We start from the raw sequence: 19,640 nt of genomic DNA on the forward strand, positions 1-19,640 counted from the left end.
CAAATTCATCCTGTCCAGAAAAATCGACTTCTAATTTTAAGTAATCTTCACTCAAAAATCAGAATTTTTACAATGGGCAAGGTGGATTTGTTCCATTGATGCTCGTTCTGGACGTTTGAAATAGCAAGATATATCATATCGTGCTATATACGATAAAAGAAACGGTGTCATCTTGATCTGGGGACATGGAACCCAAAGAGAACCATATGTGGAGGTGGTTCTGTTGTGAGATTTGGAGTAAAGTGCCCGTGTAAATGGACTATTTGTTTTGGCACAGGAATGTAGGCAAAGCTGGACGTCGTAATTGCTTTTTGAGAGTTCACATTACGGCAGGATTCGGCACTAATCGATTCAGCCGATAACAAGTTGATGTAATGATGCAGCATTGATTTGGATGAGCTGTTTATAATGCCTTTCTGAGCTATATAGTCCTTCAGTTTGTTGCAGCAGTTATTTGAACTGACGGAATTCATAAATGTTGCAATTTCGTAATCATTGTTCTTGACCGTTCAAGCAACTTCAGACTCTGGAATTATATTTGGAAAAATTATCCAAACAATTCTAAATTTATTACACTTTTATCAATTCAGTTCTAAACCTTTCAATTTTGTCAATTAAATCATAAAACATTTACACATTTTTTCAAGATTGAATTTGGACACCGACCTTCCTACACGACACGATCGGCACAAACGTAAACAAATTTTTTATAATTTTTTTAAAATGATTGAATTTTTTTATAAATTTTATCTTTTTCCTTTTCTTTTTTTTTTTCGTTCATTCTTTTCTCTTTTTTCTATCAAATCCGGCTAAGGTTGTCTGCCAACCCTTGTTGGTCATAGGTAAGGGCCAGCCAACCCTCACTGACCACAAGCAAGGGCCGGTGACTCTCACTAGTCATTGGGCGAGTGTTGCGAAGCCCTTGCTGGCCGGTGACCACAATCGCATTCGAGATAAAGATGGTACTTGCAAGCGAAAACGATACGACGATACGCATGGGAGGTTCGAAGGGTGAGGGACAATCTTCGAAAGAAATCGGACCTTTGATACTCAAGTTAGCCCGCTGGAACTGTACGGTTCAAATGGAGACAGATTCGCTTGTCCTAGTCTCCCGGTTCAAATGGCGGATGTTGTCCAGTTGAAAGCAGAGCCAGAGCAGAGGAGCCGCCGTCGTCGTCCCAAACGGTAAATAAACGCCCGCAATGTCCGCCATTCCCGCTCCTCCCCTTCCTACTACTCACCCCGTCTCTGCCTCCTCTTCCGTCGTCCCACCCCGCCACCACCCTTCCCACGTCTCTCCTCCGCCGCCGGTACCCGGCAACACCTTCCCCATCACCACCTCCTCTGCTCTTCCTCCTCCTCCTCCTCCGCACCCTTCGCTTCCCACCCCTCCTCGCTCTTCATGGATCGAATCCCTCCGCTCCCACGCCAGATCCAACCTTTTCCGGGACGCCGTTTCCACCTACGCAGATATGATGGCTCTCGCCGGTATCCCTCCCGACCAGTTCGCTTTCCCTGCCGTCCTCAAGGCCGCCGCGGGCCTCCGGGACCTCAATCTTGGGAGGCAGATTCACGCCCATGCTGTTAAACTTGGGTATGAGCAATCTTCCGTTACCGTGGCCAATACCCTGTTGACCATGTATGACAAGTGCGGGGACATCGGGAACGTCTTTAAGCTGTTCGACAGAATACCTCAGAGGGACCAAGTTTCTTGGAACTCTATGCTCGCGGCACTGTGTCGGGATGAGGAGTGGGTTCTTGTGTTGGATTGCTTCCGTTCGATGGTGGCGGAAAATTTGGAGCCCAGTTCCTTCACTTTGGTGAGTCTGGCGCTCGCATGCTCAAACTTGCCGCGAGGCGATGATGGCTTAAAGCTCGGGAAGCAGGTTCATGCTTATAGTTTGAGGAAAGGGGATCGGAAAACGTTTACCAACAACTCTTTGATGGCTATGTATTCAAAGTTGGGAAGGGCGGGCGACTCAAGGGCTTTGTTTGAATCGTTTGAAGACCGTGATCTGATTTCGTGGAACACCATCATAAGCTCATTAGGCCAAAATGAATGCTTCTTGGAAGCTTTGATGCTCTTAGTTCGCATGGTTCGTGACGGAATTAGTCCTGATGGAGTAACGATAGCTAGTGTTCTTCCTACTTGTGCCCAATTGAAGATGTTAAATGCAGGTAGGGAAATACATGCTTATGCCTTGAGGAATGAGGCCTTGATTGGGAATTCTTTTGTGGGCAGTGCTTTAGTTGACATGTACTGTAACTGTGGGCGGATTAAAAGTGGTCGTCGAGTTTTTGACAGTTTATCTGATCGGCAAATTGGGCTTTGGAATGCTATGATCGCTGGTTATGCACGAAATGAACAGGATCATGAGGCTTTATCGCTCTTCCTAGAGATGGAAGCAATTTGGGGGCTTAGTTCAAATGCTACCACCATCGCAAGCATCTTGCCTGCTTGTGCACGCTGCGAAGCATTCTCTGTCAAAGAGAGCATTCACGGGCATGTTATAAAGAAGGGCTTGCAAAGCGATATGTATGTGCAAAATGCACTCATGGATATGTATGCCAGAATGGGGAAGATAGGCATTTCTAGAATTATCTTCGACAGCATGGAACTCAGAGATTTAGTTTCTTGGAACACAATGATCACTGCATCTGTTATTTCTGAATGCCACGAAAGTGCACTTGCTTTGTTAATGGAGATGCAGAGTAGAGGAAAAGATGCTAGGAAGGAGGAGGCTATGTACAATGATAAAAAAGTACATTTTTGGAAACCGAACTCGGTCACCCTAATGACAGTGCTTCCGGGTTGTGCTTCACTAGCTGCTATTCTGAAGGGAAAGGAGATCCATGGTTATGCCATCAGAAATTCATTAGCATTAGATGTTGCAGTGGGAAGTGCATTAGTAGATATGTATGCAAAATGTGGCTGCTTGTACTTATCGAGAAGAATGTTCGACCAAATGCCGGTTAGAAATATAATCACCTGGAATGTCATTATAATGGCCTACGGCATGCATGGCAAGGGTAAGGAAGCATTGCAATTATTCAACAATATGGTGGAGGATGGAGCTAATGGTGAAGGGGTGATGCCCAATGAAGTTACCTTCATTGCCATATTTGCTGCATGCAGTCACTCTGGAATGGTTGAAGAGGGAATGCAATTGTTTTACAGTATGAAAAATGAATATGGAGTTGAACCATCGCCAGATCATTATGCTTGTGTTGTCGATTTACTTGGTCGAGCGGGTCAAGTGGCCGAAGCCTTTCGGTTGATTGATTCCATGCCTACTGAATATGACAGATCGGGTGCCTGGAGCAGCTTGCTTGGTGCTTGTCGAATTCATCAAAATCTTGAGGTTGGGGAAATTGCGGCTATGAATCTCCTTGAGTTGGAGCCGGATGTGGCTAGCCATTATGTGCTACTGTCGAACATTTATTCTTCTGCAGGACTTTGGGACAAGGCAATGGATGTCAGGCGGAAGATGAAGGAAAGGGGAGTAAGAAAAGAACCTGGGTGCAGTTGGATTGAATTTGCGGATGAGGTTCACAAGTTCATAGCAGGGGAATCATCACATCCGCAAAGTCAGGAGCTCCACCGATTCTTAGAGACGTTATCAGATAGAATGAGAAAAGAAGGATACGTGCCTGATACTTCCTGCGTTCTGCACAATGTCAACGAAGAGGAAAAAGAGGCCTTACTTTGTGGACACAGTGAGAAGCTTGCTATAGCTTTTGGTATCCTCAACACTCCTCCGGGAATGACCATCAGAGTTGCCAAGAACCTCAGAGTATGCAACGACTGTCACACAGCTACCAAGTTTATCTCCAAGATAGAGGAGAGGGAGATCATTTTAAGGGATGTGAGGAGATTCCATCATTTCAGGGATGGGAAATGTTCTTGCGGCGACTACTGGTGAAGATCGCCTACCAAAAAGTCCACGAGAAAGAGTCAGACGATTGTGTTGAAGGTGTAGGGCACTCTCTCTCTGATCAAAATAACTGCTAGTCGAGGGAGACCCGTCGGTTCACTGACTTTTTGGATGTTGTGGAGGAGCAACATGATAAATGAGGGGAAATTCGAACAAGCTGTATCCTGTTGTTGTAGTTATAGTCCAAAGTCATTATATTGTCTATCAGAGTCTCACGTGCAAAGGCAGGTACCGTATTGCTTGTACATGTTTAGGATTTTCTCCATTCTTTCGCTTGGAGACTCTGTCCACGATTTATAATAAATCAAAGGTGCATGCTACTAATTGGCTTTTGGGAATTTGATGCTGATCAAGTAGTACATAATTTATTTCCCTCGTCTGTTTGGAAATGGGACTCTGCATAATTATATTGGTTTTCATGCTGTACGGTGGGATCATATATTCTTTCTTAGTAATTGAACTAATCGGCAACGTGATCCATCGCTTGCTCGTTGCGTGAGACTTTAACATTCACCATTTGAACTTTACATGTCATTGCCCCAAATAATCTCTAAACTTTGACCCAATATGAAATATGATAGCTGAACCTTTTAATTTATTCAACGTGGTCCATGAACTTTACCTCGATATGTAATGTGGTTCTTGATCCTTTTTTAAATTGTTCAATGTGGTCTCTAAATTTTTGTTGCATGTTCAATTTAATCTCTAAACTGTATGAAAATATTCAATGTTTGTCCTTGAACTTGAATCAATGGAATGACAGCATTGAAAATTTTCGTATAGTTCATGGACTAAATTGAACATATACCAAAAGTTCAAGGACCACATTGCACATTTGGATAAAGTTTAGGAATTACGTTGAATAGATTTAAAGTTCAGAGACCATTTATGTCATTATTTCTTGATTGAATATTGAATTGACATCGAGTTACCTTCTCTCTAACCTTCTTGACCCATTTTTTTTCTTGCTTTTCCTTGAATTTTTTTATTTGCCTATCCTTTCTAAGTTGGAGAATTTTCTCCTATATTTTTCTCCCCTCTCTTACATCCGTTCTTTCTTATTTGTTTCGTCTTATGTTAATTTTATTATGTTTATGAAACGGCGTTTGAGTTGCACAGATCAACATGTATTTAAGCAAAATCTATACATGTCCAAATAAAACTCTTACGCATTTGGATCATAGTTTAAGGACTATTTATGTCCTTTTCCCCCAAACCGTGCCCGTTCATGCAACCGCAGCATGCATCAAACAACCCATTGGGCCTAATCCGTCGCACAAGCGGGCCTGAACGAGGCCCATCAACACCGGACCGCACATCCCTCGCCGTCACTGCTTCTGATCGAGCACGACCCGCCTTCGCTCCGCTGCTCCTCTTCCCTCCGTCGAGTACCCCCTCGCGCTGCAGCGGACCGCCATGGCGTCGAAGCTCCTGAGCCGAGCCCGCGCCGTCTCCGCTCGTCTGAGACATCCGCGGGCGCTGTCGCCGACCCTCGCCGCCGTCGCCCCTTCGAGGCTCCTCTCCGACGTCGCTCCTCGGTCTCTTCCCGCGTCGGCGACCGCGACCGCGACCGGCGGTTCTCCTCCCGCTTCCACCTCGCCAGCTCCTCAATCCTCCGGAACCGCCGGGAAGTTCGAGCATAATGTGAAGGGCTCCTCCGTTCGCTCGTCTCTGAAGGATCCCGAGCTGGTCAAGTTCTCCGCCATCGCCGATACGTGGTCAGTTCGTCGATTGCCGATTCATTTCTTTCGTAAACGGTGATTCTCCCGATGCGGCGGTTTTCTTTTGTTCGCCTGAATTCGACATTGTACATTTGCGATTGGTCGCAGCGGAACCGCTTTCTGTTTTGTATTTTTCCCCTCATTTTAGCAGCTGAAACAGCTTGGCTGAAGTTACTTAGGAGTTGAGGCTCTTCGATTTTGCTTAAACTGTAGGAAATTCGAAGTCTTTGAAATGCGTAGTTGTTATAGCTTGCGAGTTGGGTTGATTTCTTGTGCAAATGTGATGATTAGGTGGGATTCTGAAGGCCCTTTTAAGCCTCTGCACCGGATGAATCCTACAAGACTTGCTTTCATTCGCTCCACTCTTTGTCGACATTTCGGGTACGTTTAAGTGTGATCCTCCTTCGACATTTCTGGCTTGTTTTGCACGATCAAGTTTAATTACTGGACATGGTGGCTTCATGAATGATAATGGGGATGGGGTTTCAAGTTCGCCACATATAGTCGAACTCAATAGCTCGGGACAAAACTTCAACAAGTTTGCAATTTCTGCAATCATTTCGGTCGATAGACATGTAGGACTTAAAACTCAGGTGTTTAGCATTGCTTCCATCAGATACATTGAACTCTGTTCTTCTTTTCTCAATCACTTTTTGTTGTGCGATTGATATAGTTTGTACCGGCTAACCCTATTTTGCAGATTTGTCTGACTTTTCTTGATTTAGGAAGGATCCATCCACTGCTAGGCCTCTTGAAGGTTTGAAAATCGTAGACGTTGGTTGTGGCGGTGGAATTCTTTCAGAGGTATGGAGTCTGTTCCCTTGTTGGTCTACTTTGCATAAATGTCTAGATAGAAAATGGGAGTAACCACCTTCTGGAAGGTCCTACACAGCAGAGTTTATAGGTTTAATGTGTCAAATGCTGAACGAGTTTGTTGGTCTTATTTATTCTTGTATAACGAAGTCATGATGCACCTATGGCCATTAAATCTGTCTCCTTATCTCCAATTGAGCATTTAAGTACACCTAATTCTGTCATAGTCATATGGTAAACAGCTGCAAATGTATCATGCTCAATAACGAGGTCTAGGTTTCTTTTATTCTCGAACAGGTGTACAACTGTCAGTTGCACATGCTATCCTATTGGCTGATTTTGTTATGTTACAATGAGAACATTTTTTTTAATAGTAGGGATAAGGAGTTTATCTTAGGCTGTGTTGAAGTTTCTTCAATAGTTCTTATATCTAAATATCTCTATCATTCGATGCTGGAAGCTGGACTTTGAGGTAGCTTCCATCACAGTAATATCAAGAATATGGACATGAGTCATTAGCATTGGTGTTGTGGCAGTGGGAATGCAGCACCATATGTTGGAGCTTGATAAGATGACCTTTTTGGCAAAAATGCTGGTCCCCAACCATCAAGGCTGCTGGTTTTGCTCTATGAGCGACATGAGGATTCGACATGGACTGTTGCACTCACGAGGCTTGTTTTGTGCAGTATTTAGTTTATTTAGTGCAGATGGTTTGAGTCATAAAAAAAGCAAGAAGGCAGCAGCATTTATTTTAAGAAAGTAAAAACAGCTTTAATTTACCAATGATAGCATAATTTCGATAGAGGAACATATCTGCCTAGTTATTACTTGCTATGCAAATGGCCGGTTAATCATCTGTTGTACCATATACCAACTGTTGCTGATGTGCTGGATGGTGTGAATTGTAAATTGAGTCTCATTCTATTGCTGTGGGAGCATAAATGGTGTATGAACTACAATTGTAATTTATGGTTAGAAATTGATCAGTAGAGAGGATGGTGTACTCATTTTATTGAAATAACACAATATTGGTTTGCTTTGAATTCCACTTATGTTGCATTTTGAGTTCGTTCAGTATATTTGGACATCATAATCCATCTTCAATGGTTCAAGTGGAGAGGGGTATCGGTTAATACTTGTCTTTTTGCCTCTTCAGCCGTTGGCCAGGATGGGAGCTTCAGTAACAGGTGTGGATGCTGTGGACAAAAACATCAAGATTGCACGCATTCATGCTGTATGCTCATTTCTCTAGCGCAAAAATGAACATTTTCTCGTGAAAGTTCCACAGCATAAGTACTACAGTGATTAACTTCTGTTATTGATAGAGTTACTTCATTAAGGATTCTCTAGTAACTAGAACTCTAAAAACATTTTTAATATGTACATGCATTGAATTCATCTGATATTATCAGTGTAAAATCCAAAGAACAAACCTACAGATGCCATTAGGATTGCAGTTTATTTGTGAAGTTTCAGACTGAAGCATACAGTCTGAAGATTCTAAGTAACATAGGAGTGAGCTAGATATTTTGAATTACTTCGAAGTTGCCACCGATCAATACTTGGGAATAGTCTCTTCATCTATGAATTACTCCAGCTATCGAGAATTTTCTGGCAGAATGTGTAATTGACTGTGAGTCTACAAATCATTTTACTATTGTTCAGTCCTTTTGCATTCTGATTGTTCTAGTTTGATTATCATTGTCAATTGCTATGAAGCTGGTGATACGTTTTACTTGATAATGAACTTCTGGATTGATGCTGCAAATCCTTTTCAGATTTCCTGGTTGACATTTGAAGTGTTGCCATAAATAAGTATTGCTCATTACAGATTTTTTTTCCCTGATGAATATTTGGACTTGAGTGATACTACGAAGTGTAATTTCTTGGTTAGCTGAAGCAATTTTTGCTAATGACCATGATCAACTTTCAACTTTTATCTGGATGCTTGTAACATTCTTTATCAACATAGGATTTGGATCCAGTGACTTCAACGATTGAATACTGCTGTACAACAGCTGGTATGTTCATCTTACACGTTAATCAAGCATTATGCTCTGGTAGTGATTCACTCAGACATCTAATGCATCTTTTCATGTTTTAGTTGGATCTTTCCCTCTGATGGGAGAATTCCATTTTTCTGTCAAGTTTTTGACTTGTCCACTTCTAAGACTTCCCTCATAGTTATCATGTTTGTAAATGCAAAGACCAAAATGTTCTAATATTTGAACTAAGAATTCCTAGCTGGAAGTTTTGAAAGATAGCATCATGATTGGCGATTATATCTTCATCAATCCAAAATGTAGCGGACCTACTACCTGCAAGTCCTGCGGTTGGCAAAATATTGATATTCTGATGCATAAAATTCTCTTTCTAAGGCAGTGCTCTTTTGGTTCAGATTAACTAGTGTTTTTCAAGAGTCTCCTATTTTGCTGCTTAAGGTCTTTGGATCACTATCCTTAGTTAACCATTTGGCAGGAACCTATATCTTTTGAAATAAGAGGGGTGATTTATATCTGGAGTATATAATTTCAGAACTCACAAGAGATGGTACAGAGAACATTGGGCTAAATGTCAGTATAATAAAGGGATGGTAGAAGTGCTATAGCTATAATAAGGCACTTGGGCAGGGACTTCGGCTTACTTTTTGCAATGTTTCTATACAAACGCTGTTTTGAGTCTTTTGGCTCACGTGCGATTGTATCACCATAACATGATAGGCTGCCCAATGCTCATGTAACAGGGGCACAAGGTGGTTTAGCAAGAAAATAAACCAAAAGGGAAAGGTGTTAAGAGTCATGGTGTGGCTCAAATATATTCTTGTAGTAGGTGGTTAGCCGCAAGTGTTGTAATATGTAGATGTAGACTTCTGGTTAAATATGGGGGCTAACTTTTGGTGTCGTTACAAACTTATAGCCTAGATCATCAATTCAAGAGTTCTGAACGTATGTCTCTTGGCTTTTTTCTTTGCAAAGGGAGGAAAAAAGGAGGATAATCGTAGAGAGAGTACTGTATTCATAATATTACTTCAGTCAAAACATGAGTCGTGAAAGCTTATGTGATTCATCCAATTGACAGAAAAGCTTTTGTTGGTGGTTAAATATGGAGACTAACTTTTGGTAATGGTTACAAACTTATAGCCTAGACCATTAATTCAAGAGTTCTGAACATACGTCTCTTGGCTTTTTTTTTTCGCAAAGGGAGGAAAAAAGGAGGATAATCATAGAGACAGTACTCTATTCATAATATTACTTAAGTCAAAACATGAGTTGTGAAAGCTTATGTGATTCATCCAATTGACAGAAAAGCTTGTTGAAGAACAGAGGAAGTTTGATGCAGTGATCTCTTTAGAGGTACCTATTCTCTGCCCAAAATCACACACTAACTTCTTTCAAATCTATTTCGTTAATGTTTAACTTTGATCCTCCAAATTCTTTGATAAGACAGATTTGCTTCATTACTTTCTGGTCCTTCTAGTTTTCTGCTTTTCAATCATGGAACGAATTTTCTGGCTATAGCAGCATTATCCTATCTAACTTTCCTGTCATGGGTGCTTGATGACATCTTTTTATTATGGATGCAATAAATAATGACAGGGTTTTTATGTAAGTGCACTTTTGAATGACTAAAGGTAATAGAGCATGTAGCAGATCCTGCTGACTTTTGTAAGTCACTCTCGGCATTGACTATTCCTGAGGGAGCTATAGTGATTTCGACTATTAACCGTTCTATGAGAGCATATGCGACTGCTATTGTTGCTGCTGAGTACCTCCTCCGTTGGGTATGTTTCTTTTCCTTTCTCCCCGACTTCATCTGCGCTATTGATTCCATTGCCATGCATGAGTACTGTTCTTTGTCATGTTTTAAAATGCATGTAATCTTCTAACATTGCACTGGAGACAATGGTCTGTTTTTCCTTGGCCATTAAATTCAAACGTGTGTGGACAAAAGTAAGAGATGCAGCAAGTCTTCTGTTGTTGTTCATTAGGAAATTTGTGAGTGGCTTGATATTTACGAACGTGTCTCCGTGCTGAAATAGCATAGATAATTGCAAAGTTTTGACTGGGCGATCATTCTCTTAATTCAGCGGTTTCACTTGCAGTTTGAGCTAGTTTGTTCTCTTCAGATTGATGGTTGCTTGATTAGATGATGAAATTACAATGAATTGTGAAAATGATTTAGTTAGGAGACATCGCTTCTCAGTTAGATCTAGAATTTAACAAGGCAATGCATCTTGGTATTTCTACATTGCAGCTTCCGAAAGGTACACACCAGTGGTCGAGTTTCCTTACCCCTGAAGAGCTAGTGTTGATCCTACAACGTTCTTCTATTTGTGTAAGCCACGATTACATGCTTTTTGACCGTTTTATGCTTTCGCCATGCCTCAAATTTTTTTTTTATGTGATCATTATACTTTTGCTGAAACTCGGTCATCCATCCTCGGATTCGTGCAGGTCAAGGAGATGGCTGGATTTGTGTACAACCCCTTGACAGGAAGATGGTCCCTCTCTGATGATGTGGGCGTGAATTTTATTGCTTTTGGAACGAAAAACAGCCAGTGAATAAATGAATATTCGCGAGATAAGTCTCATGCCGAATGTTAACAGCTTTCGTGTTAGGATTGTGTCTCATACATGATTTTAAATAAAAATACTAAATATTTATGGAATAATAAAGAAAGAAAAAGGTCGTTTTCTTGTGCTTCTTCACGTCAAAACAAGATCCTTCTTGGGGATTTTTTTTTTCTTTGTGGGTGTCGGATTTTCTTTTCCTTTTCTGATTACTTAAAGTATCAGGGTCTTACTGATATTAATCTCGTCCATAATAGAGAAACATTGGGGGCATGCATCGTCATCGGCATTGTCGTTTTCATGTTGGAAACGAGCATCTTCGCCAAATTTATACGCCAATTGTCCTACCGGGATGGCCACGTATCGGATGGTTCCAATGCTCTCATCGGTTGTAGCGGAATCTTGGATTGGTTGCCCTGTTGCTGATAATTGTGGAATTCGTGCTTTTTTTAAATAATATTTCATGGCCCATCGAACGGAACAAAGGAAAAGGCAAATTAGATTGGTCACTAATTAGGTGTCACGGGAGTTGAGAGAATCCTCACCGTGTGATTTTGGGGGCAATTCCAACATGTCGTGCCTATCAAAACGGATTTGAGCCCATGCGCCAGCCTAACTCCTTGTATTACACTGACCATCCATAATTGAAATGAAGATGGAGAACTAAGTTTTGATTGGTCCTCCTCAGCCAAATGCCCTTTCTTTAATGGGATTCTGGATACCTTTGTTGCCCTTTCTTTTGCTTTTTGGCTAGAATAATATCATGTGGATCCTTTGTTTAGCCCAGTCATTCAAATCATTAGTACGCCATGATGAACTCACATTAGCGAAAGATGAACTTTTGAGCTATAAGGGAAAATCACATGAGAAGTCCCTGAACTTTGATTCAATATGCAATTTAGTCCTTGAACCTTTAATTTGTTCAATGTATTCCTTGAACTTTAACCTAATGTTCAATGTGGTTCCTGAACTTTTGGTACGTGTTCAATACAGTCCCTGAATTTTATAAAAATGTTAAATATAGTCCTTCAATTAATTAAAATTCAGGGACTATATTGTACATTTTCATATAGTTTAGGGACTAAATTGAACATATACTAAAAGTTCAGGGATTGCATCGAACATTGGGTTAAAGTTCATGGACTACATTGAGCAAATAAAAAGTTTAGAGACCAAATTGCACATTGAGCCAAAATTCAGAGACTATTTGTGTCATTTTACCAAGCTAGAAAGACCTACTAGCCTAGCACTCTTGACTTGAAATTTTTATTTGATGACATTCCCAATCCTACGGCCTAGTAGTCCCGACGATAGCCATTTTATTATGCTCAATCTGGTGGTTGAAGCTGACCTTATGCTAGCGTGAAGTGTCAAAGTTTGATTCACACACAACATAATTTAAGCTTTACTAAGAATTATTTTTTTTCTCATTAAATGTTTTGCCTTTGACATCAACAATATGAGAATGATCTTATGCCCAACTACTTGTCCACTGTATGACCACAGTTCCGTGTCTTCGTAGTTGTACCGATGTTGAATCGCATTCCTGAGTGAAAGGCTCAAGTTAAAACAAGCGAAATTGAGGAAAACTCAGGTCGATACTTGGTTGATAGGCCGGTTCAGTCGGACTTCCCAAACAGTGTTGCAATCCCCCCCTGCACATTCGCCCCACCTCAACAAATCTTGTATCTACCACCGAGTAGAAACTTACCTACTTGTGTTAAAAGTTATTGACATGCTCTACACTCTTAGTAGAGATTAGCTATTGATTAGAATCAGCTATTCAGAAAAATTGTTAACAAAAGGGGGTTGGTAAGATAAACTTTGGAGTGTTTATGACCTGTGAAGTGAGAAAGATTTCGAGATATGATGCCTTTGAGATGAACTTGTGAGTCGGGCTAAAGGAGTAGCATTTGGCATTTTCCATAGTAATTGTCGGCGCCAAATCGAGTTGGGTTGGACTTCTCCTGTGGATGGCCATTTTTCTAAACGAGATTTTACCTTCCTAGACCAAGCAATAGTTGATTCGTATCAGATCACAGCTTTTAACTATAGCCATTTAGTAGAGCACTGAAGGGGGGCATAAAAGGACTGTAGCTAAGACAATGGAGAAGCTGGGAGTCGAAAGTTGAGAGGATTTGACAAAGGATAAAGAAGGAGAAGAAGTCAATCAAAGGGACAAAATGAGAAAGAATGTTTTAAGAGGTAGCTGAAACCAGCAAGAATTTGAAAAGGGTACTTGTTGGTATTATAATCTGATTCTTTTCAATGGAGGCTTGAAGTCGTGAGCATATAATAAGGGGGAGACTTGCAAGACAATAAAAGCGAGGGCCTATTTATGGTGGAGTTGGAGTTTGTTGGACTTTGGAAGTTTGCTGCAGGGTACACAAGAGGAATATCACGGACGTCGACGTGAGACTTTTTAGGATGCTTCGAGCGCATGCGGGGTTGGTGTATCCCGACCCTCGGATCATGTCGATCTCGTGTGAGACCCTTCGATATCGAAGACTCAAATGCATTGAGCTCGTGTACACCAGAATCATTTCAGAATTGTTTGGGGACGCGGACATGGTGGGGCCTGCTTTTTGACTTGGTGAAGCCCTTCAAACTTTTCTATTGTATTATCCTATACATGCCAAAGTAAAAGAAAGGGAGAAAGGGGCAACTCAACCGCTCTTTCGAACGGAGGTTTCGGTACTCGAAGAGCTAACACACTCAGAAGCAGCAAAGCTAACAACATCAGCAATCCAACCACTGCATCTTCCTCCTCTTTTCTTTGGACTTGGACGTGGGCTCATCATGCTCTTGGTGTAATTCATGAATAATTGAGATTGTTAGCTTATGAATTATTGATAATATAATAACTATGGTTTCAAGGTTTGGAGTTAGCCACTGACCGGATAGCAGTAGCACCCTTTTTTTCCTATTTCATTACGACTTTTTCGCGCCGCATGCATACACGAGACCCATCATCCTGTCTGACCCTCTTTGACCTTATTTATCCCCTCCTCTGTTCTCTCATTAACTCCCTCCCTCCCTCTCTCTCTCTCTCTCTCTCTCCTCCGCTGGGTGGTCATCAACGGCGGTTCATTAACAGCTTAGCAGTGGCAGGCCTGCGTGTGGGATTTCAAGGCAAAAGGGTCTTTAAAGACCCTGCAAGTACACCCAACTCTTTCCAGTTCCAACGCTTGCAGACACGTGAATCCATGCACCCCTTCCCATCCCCTTCCACCACCTCCAACGACCACCAGTCGCAGCAGGAGCGCTTAAGTCGGCCATAACCATCGTGGGGGACGCGCGTGTGGTGTTCCATGCTTTGCTAGACGTGCGTTGTGCTGAGCGAAAGCAATGGCGATATGGGTAATGCCTCGCAGAGCTCTTGATAATTTGGTTGCTGCGATCCTCGTGCTTCTGGTGTTGTTCTGCGCGGTGGGACGTGGTGAGACGACCCTGAGAATACTTCTGGAGGCCAAGGCTTCGTTCGTGGAAGAAGACCCGACGGTGCTGTCCGACTGGTCTCCGAGCAACCCGAATTTCTGTACGTGGACTGGCGTGTCTTGTGATCAGCTTCGACAACAACGGGTGGTGGCCCTCAACCTGTCGGCGTCCTCGCTGTCGGGGTCGATACCGCCGTCCCTGGGCCGCCTGCGAAACCTGCTCCACCTCGACCTCTCCTCCAACAGCCTGACGGGACCGATCCCACCTGCTCTCTCCAACCTCTCCTCCCTTGAATCCCTCCTCCTCTTCTCCAACCAACTCTCCGGGGCCATCCCTCCTCAGCTCGGCTCCCTCTCCTCCCTCCGCGTCCTCCGCCTCGGCGACAACCCTGCCCTCACCGGCCGCATCCCTCCGTCCTTCGGCGGCCTCACGAGCCTCACTACTCTCGGCTTGGCCTCCTGCAGCCTCATCGGCCCCATCCCACCTCAGCTCGGACAGCTCCCACTGCTCCAGAACCTCATCCTGCAGCAGAACCAGCTCACCGGCCCCATCCCGTCCGAGCTGGGCAACTGCTCCAGCCTCACGCTATTCGCCGCCGCGCAAAATGGCCTCAACGGATCCATCCCGAGGGAATTGGGCCGGCTTGGGAATCTTGGGCTGCTGAACCTTGCGAACAACAGCCTGTCCGGGGAGATTGATGAGATGATTGGCGAGATGACCGAGGTGCACTACTTGAACTTGCTGGGGAATCAGCTGGAGGGTCCCATCCCAAGATCCCTGGCCCGCATGCACAAGCTCCAGAATCTGGATTTGTCGTCGAACCGGCTCACCGGCGGCATCCCGGCGGAGTTGGGGAGCTTGGGGGAGCTGGTTTACCTGGTTCTCTCCAACAACAACCTCTCCGGCGCCATTCCCACCGCCTTGTGCTCCAACGCCACTCATCTGGAGTACCTGATCCTGGCTCAGGCCCAGCTCTCTGGTCCCATTCCCCCGCAATTGAGCAACTGCCGCGCTCTGAAGCAGCTCGACCTTTCCAACAACACACTCACCGGTGCCATCCCCGTCGAGCTATATGAGTTGGTCCCCTTGACAGATCTCTATCTCCACAACAACAGCTTGGTGGGCTCCATTTCTCCATCCATAGCAAATCTCAGCAGCCTGCAGGCCCTGGCTCTGTACCACAACGATCTGGAGGGGAGCCTGCCACGCGAGATTGGGATGCTTGGCGAGCTCCAGTTGCTGTATCTCTACAACAACCGCTTGAGCGGGGAGATCCCCATGGAGATAGGCAACTGCTCGTGCTTGCAAATGATCGATTTCTTCGGAAATCACTTCAGTGGGAGGATACCTGACAGCATTGGGAGGCTAGATCAGCTTAATCTCCTTCACTTGAGGCAGAATGAGCTCGTAGGAGAAATTCCCGCAGCTTTAGGCAACTGCCACCAACTAACCATTCTGGACTTGGCAGACAATGCTCTGTCTGGCGGTATTCCCCCAACACTGGGGAGTCTCCTGGCATTGGAGCAGCTCATGCTCTATAACAATTCTCTCGCCGGTAATCTTCCCGACTCTCTCATCAATCTAAGGAACCTGACCAGGGTCAACCTTTCCAACAATAGATTCAATGGCAGCGTCTCTGCCTTGTGTAGCTCGCACTCTTTCCTTTCTTTCGATGTCACGGATAATTCGTTTGAGCACGAAATACCTCCCCAACTGGGTGATTCGCCTTTCCTGGAAAGAGTCAGATTAGGTAACAATCGATACAACGGGAGTATCCCGTGGACGTTGGGGAAGATCCGTGGGCTCTTGTTGCTTGACCTATCAGGAAATTTGCTCACCGGAACGGTTCCTGTTCAGCTCTCCTTGTGCAAGAAATTGACCCACCTTGATCTAAACAATAACCTTCTCTCCGGGCCAGTCCCGTCGTGGCTTGGGAGCTTGCCTCAGTTGGGCGAACTTAAGCTTTCGAGGAACAGCTTCACTGGCCCCGTTCCTCCACAGCTATCTGAATGTTCCAAGCTGTTGGTGCTATCTCTTGACGGAAACTCACTGAATGGCACTCTCCCTGCCGAAATTGGTGATCTTGCCTCACTCAATGTCCTCAACCTCGACCGCAACCAACTCTCTGGGCCTATCCCTTCATCCATAGGGGAGTTAGGCAAGCTTTATGAGCTTCGACTCTCGGAAAACAACTTCACTGGTGAAATTCCCGTAGAACTTGGACACCTCCAGAATCTCCAAAGCATCCTTGATCTGAGCCATAACAATCTCAGTGGCCAAATCCCACCCTCTATAGCCACGCTGTCAAAACTCGAGGCACTCGATCTATCTCACAATCAGCTGTTTGGAGAAATTCCTTTGGAAGTTGGCGAAATGAGCAGCTTGGGCAAGCTTGACCTCTCTTACAACAAGCTTCAGGGCAAACTCGGGGAGCACTTTTCACGGTGGCCAGCTCAGACATTCCAAGGGAACCTGCATCTTTGCGGGAGTCCTCTTGTCCCATGCAACAGCTTCATATCTGGCAACCAGCGTCAGTCAGGTCTGAGTGGATCCACAGTCATGATCATCTCAGCAGTGTCGACCTCGGCAGCTGTTGCCCTTCTGGTTGTTGGTATTGCCCTGTTCTTGAAGCACAGGAAAGAGGAGCTCAAAAGCTTCAACGAAGTGAACTGCATGTCCTCTACCAGTTCTTCCCAGGCGAATCGGAGATTACTCTTCCACCAGGGTGCTGCCAAGCAAGACTATAGATGGGAAGATATTATGGAAGCCACCAACAACCTTAGTGATGAGTTCATGATTGGTTCGGGGGGATCCGGTAAAATCTACAGGGCTGAGATGCCTACCGGGGAAACGGTGGCAGTTAAGAAGATATTGTGGAGGGAAGATCTCCTATCGAATAGGAGCTTCGTCAGCGAAATCAAGACGCTGGGCAGGGTAAGGCACAGGCACCTAGTGAAACTGATGGGCTACTGCAGCAACAAAGCAGCAGGTTCCAATCTGTTAATTTATGAGTACATGGAGAATGGAAGTCTATGGGATTGGTTGCACCAGAAGCCATCGAATTGTAAGAAGCAGAGGAGCCTCGATTGGGAAGCAAGGTTACGCATAGCACTGGGTTTAGCTCAAGGCGTGGAGTACCTGCATCATGACTGTGCTCCGAAGATCGTTCACAGGGATATCAAATCTAGCAATTTGTTGCTGGACTCTAACATGGAGGCACACCTAGGTGATTTTGGGCTCGCGAAATCCCTTGTGGAGAATTCCGAATCCCTAGACACCGAGTCCAATTCGCGGTTCGCGGGGTCGTATGGCTACATTGCTCCAGGTACTTAAAAAATTGATACTGCCTAGGTCTGCACTGTTTTGTTCCAATCTAAATTTTTATTCATCCTAATATATGGAAAGATAGTACAGGCTCTTCTTACTTGCTGCTTTGCTTTCTCTCAGAGTATGCATACTCCATGAAGGCAACTGAGAAAAGTGATGTTTACAGCATGGGAATTGTGCTGATGGAGCTCGTGAGCGGGAAAATGCCAACGGATGAATCGTTCGGTTTAGACGTGGACATGGTCAGATGGGTGGAGACACATATTGAGATGCAAGGTTCGGCTCAGGAAGAGTTGATAGACCCCGCATTGAGGCCGCTCTTAGCCAGGGAAGAGAATGCAGCTTTTCAAGTTCTCGAAATTGCACTCCAGTGCACGAAAACTGCCCCACAAGAGAGGCCATCATCCAGGCAGGCGTGCGATCTCCTTTTCCACATATTCAACAACAGGATGACGGATTTGGAGAAGACAAGTCTCAATCCCTACACGTAAATTAAGCCTCTTCTAAATGATTGATGAAGGTTGTGGATCGTGTAGCCGTAAGAACTTCTTGGAGTTAGATTTTTCTTGTTGACAAATTTTTCGAGTCTTGATATGGTTTATTCCAACCGCAATGCCGTGCGCAACCTTGTGTAGAAATTCTCAAATTCATCCGATATCTGAATCAAACAGAAGCGTAGGTGCAAGTCGTTCCGTGGACACTAGCTGCGAGTCCGTCGACACGATATCCCGGGCCGAAGTTCTTGAAGGGTCAAATGGTACTTAGGGTGCGCATGGAATCCATTCCGGAGCAAAATTTCTGCTCCGGAATGCATTCCGGAACAGAATGACGTTTGTTAAAAAATTTCCGGAATGCATTCTGGAATAATTTTTGCATTCTGGACAAAACATGTCAACATGTTTTATAACATCTCAAGCTATTGGGAAAACAAAAAGGGTTTGTGTAACGATATATATATTGGCATTTCGACATGTTTTATAACATCTCAAGCTATTGGGAAAAAAAAAAAGGGTTTGTGCCAGACTAGACGTGGACATAATCAAGCCAACAAAATAAGAAAACAGGAAGAATAACAGGGATTAAAGGCAAGAGAAAATCAAGAGGGTCTGCCAGGATTTGAACCCTTGGCCTGTGTTCTGATACCATGATAGGTAAATATTTTCTCATAAAAAGCTTAAACTGTTAGGAAATGTGTCAACCATGTTTTATAGCATATTCCTGAACACACACACACACACACACACACACATATATATATATATATACATATACATATACATACTCGCGCTCCTGATCGAACCTAGTTAACCATTACCTCATGTAAGTAACCATTCAAGATCATTCTTTCACATAGATTGTAATATAGAAATCCAGCTAAGTACACAACACGAGTTGATAGAGGGACCTACAAGGGAAGTCCAAATCATCAAACTATATGGAAATAAAGTTCCATTTAACTATTTGTGAGGACCTTACACTTGAAATAAGTCCAACGGTTGCCTCCTTAACTCGATCACCTCCAATATATATGGCTCCAGGGTAATTTCACGGAAAGATTCCTTGCAATAGAGCAGTAGTAACAATGAGAGAGAGAATATTCTGAAACCCTACTAACAACGGTTGTGATTCCTTAAGACAACACATCCAATGATCCACAGACTTGAAGAACTCACCGGGGGTGTTCTGCAAGGACTGTTATGAATGCCTCACTTTCGGTTTGAAAAGCAAAGGGCATGACTCATCCTTCTGGACTCCCATAAGAGGGTCAAGTACTTTTGTGGCTCTAAATTCTTCAGATTAAAATATCCAATCCTCAGCTTAAATAGTTTATGGCT

At 43.7% G+C, this 19,640-nt stretch overlaps 3 protein-coding genes across 3 annotated transcripts; all 3 read left to right on the plus strand.

Moving 5' to 3' along the window:
* Positions 1-1,049: 1,049 nt before the first annotated feature.
* Positions 1,050-4,273, plus strand: LOC130135249 (pentatricopeptide repeat-containing protein At3g57430, chloroplastic-like). The gene has a single exon (XM_056303902.1). It carries the CDS (start codon positions 1,203-1,205, stop codon positions 3,921-3,923), a length of 2,721 nt encoding a protein of 906 aa, XP_056159877.1. The 5' UTR covers positions 1,050-1,202; the 3' UTR covers positions 3,924-4,273.
* Positions 4,274-5,276: 1,003 nt separating this feature from the next.
* LOC115694441 (ubiquinone biosynthesis O-methyltransferase, mitochondrial) lies at positions 5,277-11,170 on the plus strand. Its single transcript, XM_056303717.1, has 9 exons — positions 5,277-5,653; positions 5,948-6,037; positions 6,382-6,460; positions 7,626-7,703; positions 8,442-8,490; positions 9,773-9,822; positions 10,101-10,250; positions 10,724-10,804; positions 10,924-11,170. Exons 1-9 carry the CDS (start codon positions 5,352-5,354, stop codon positions 11,029-11,031), a joined length of 987 nt encoding a protein of 328 aa, XP_056159692.1. The 5' UTR covers positions 5,277-5,351; the 3' UTR covers positions 11,032-11,170.
* Positions 11,171-13,725: 2,555 nt separating this feature from the next.
* LOC115694450 (LRR receptor-like serine/threonine-protein kinase GSO1) lies at positions 13,726-18,382 on the plus strand. Its single transcript, XM_030621581.2, has 2 exons — positions 13,726-17,803; positions 17,926-18,382. The coding sequence occupies exons 1-2, from the start codon at positions 14,389-14,391 to the stop codon at positions 18,294-18,296; spliced, it is 3,786 nt and encodes a 1,261-aa protein (XP_030477441.2). The 5' UTR covers positions 13,726-14,388; the 3' UTR covers positions 18,297-18,382.
* The last annotated feature ends 1,258 nt before the right edge of the window (positions 18,383-19,640 follow it).

Source organism: Syzygium oleosum, unplaced genomic scaffold, assembly GCF_021117445.2.
Source record: "Syzygium oleosum isolate NSW1041296 unplaced genomic scaffold, Sole_v2.1 Sole_v2.29, whole genome shotgun sequence".
NCBI classification, from domain to species: Eukaryota; Viridiplantae; Streptophyta; class Magnoliopsida; order Myrtales; family Myrtaceae; genus Syzygium; species Syzygium oleosum.

Excerpts from the sequence above, each read along its gene's own strand:
- LOC130135249 (XM_056303902.1), top strand. The coding sequence starts at position 1,203 with ATGTCCGCCATTCCCGCTCCTCCCCTTCCTACTACTCACCCCGTCTCT.
- LOC115694441 (XM_056303717.1), top strand. The coding sequence starts at position 5,352 with ATGGCGTCGAAGCTCCTGAGCCGAGCCCGCGCCGTCTCCGCTCGTCTG. Across the intron at positions 6,461-7,625 it reads GCGGTGGAATTCTTTCAGAG|CCGTTGGCCAGGATGGGAGC; the intron begins GTATGGAGTCTG and ends TTGCCTCTTCAG. Across the intron at positions 10,251-10,723 it reads CTGAGTACCTCCTCCGTTGG|CTTCCGAAAGGTACACACCA; the intron begins GTATGTTTCTTT and ends TCTACATTGCAG.
- LOC115694450 (XM_030621581.2), top strand. The coding sequence starts at position 14,389 with ATGGCGATATGGGTAATGCCTCGCAGAGCTCTTGATAATTTGGTTGCT. Across the intron at positions 17,804-17,925 it reads GTATGGCTACATTGCTCCAG|AGTATGCATACTCCATGAAG; the intron begins GTACTTAAAAAA and ends GCTTTCTCTCAG.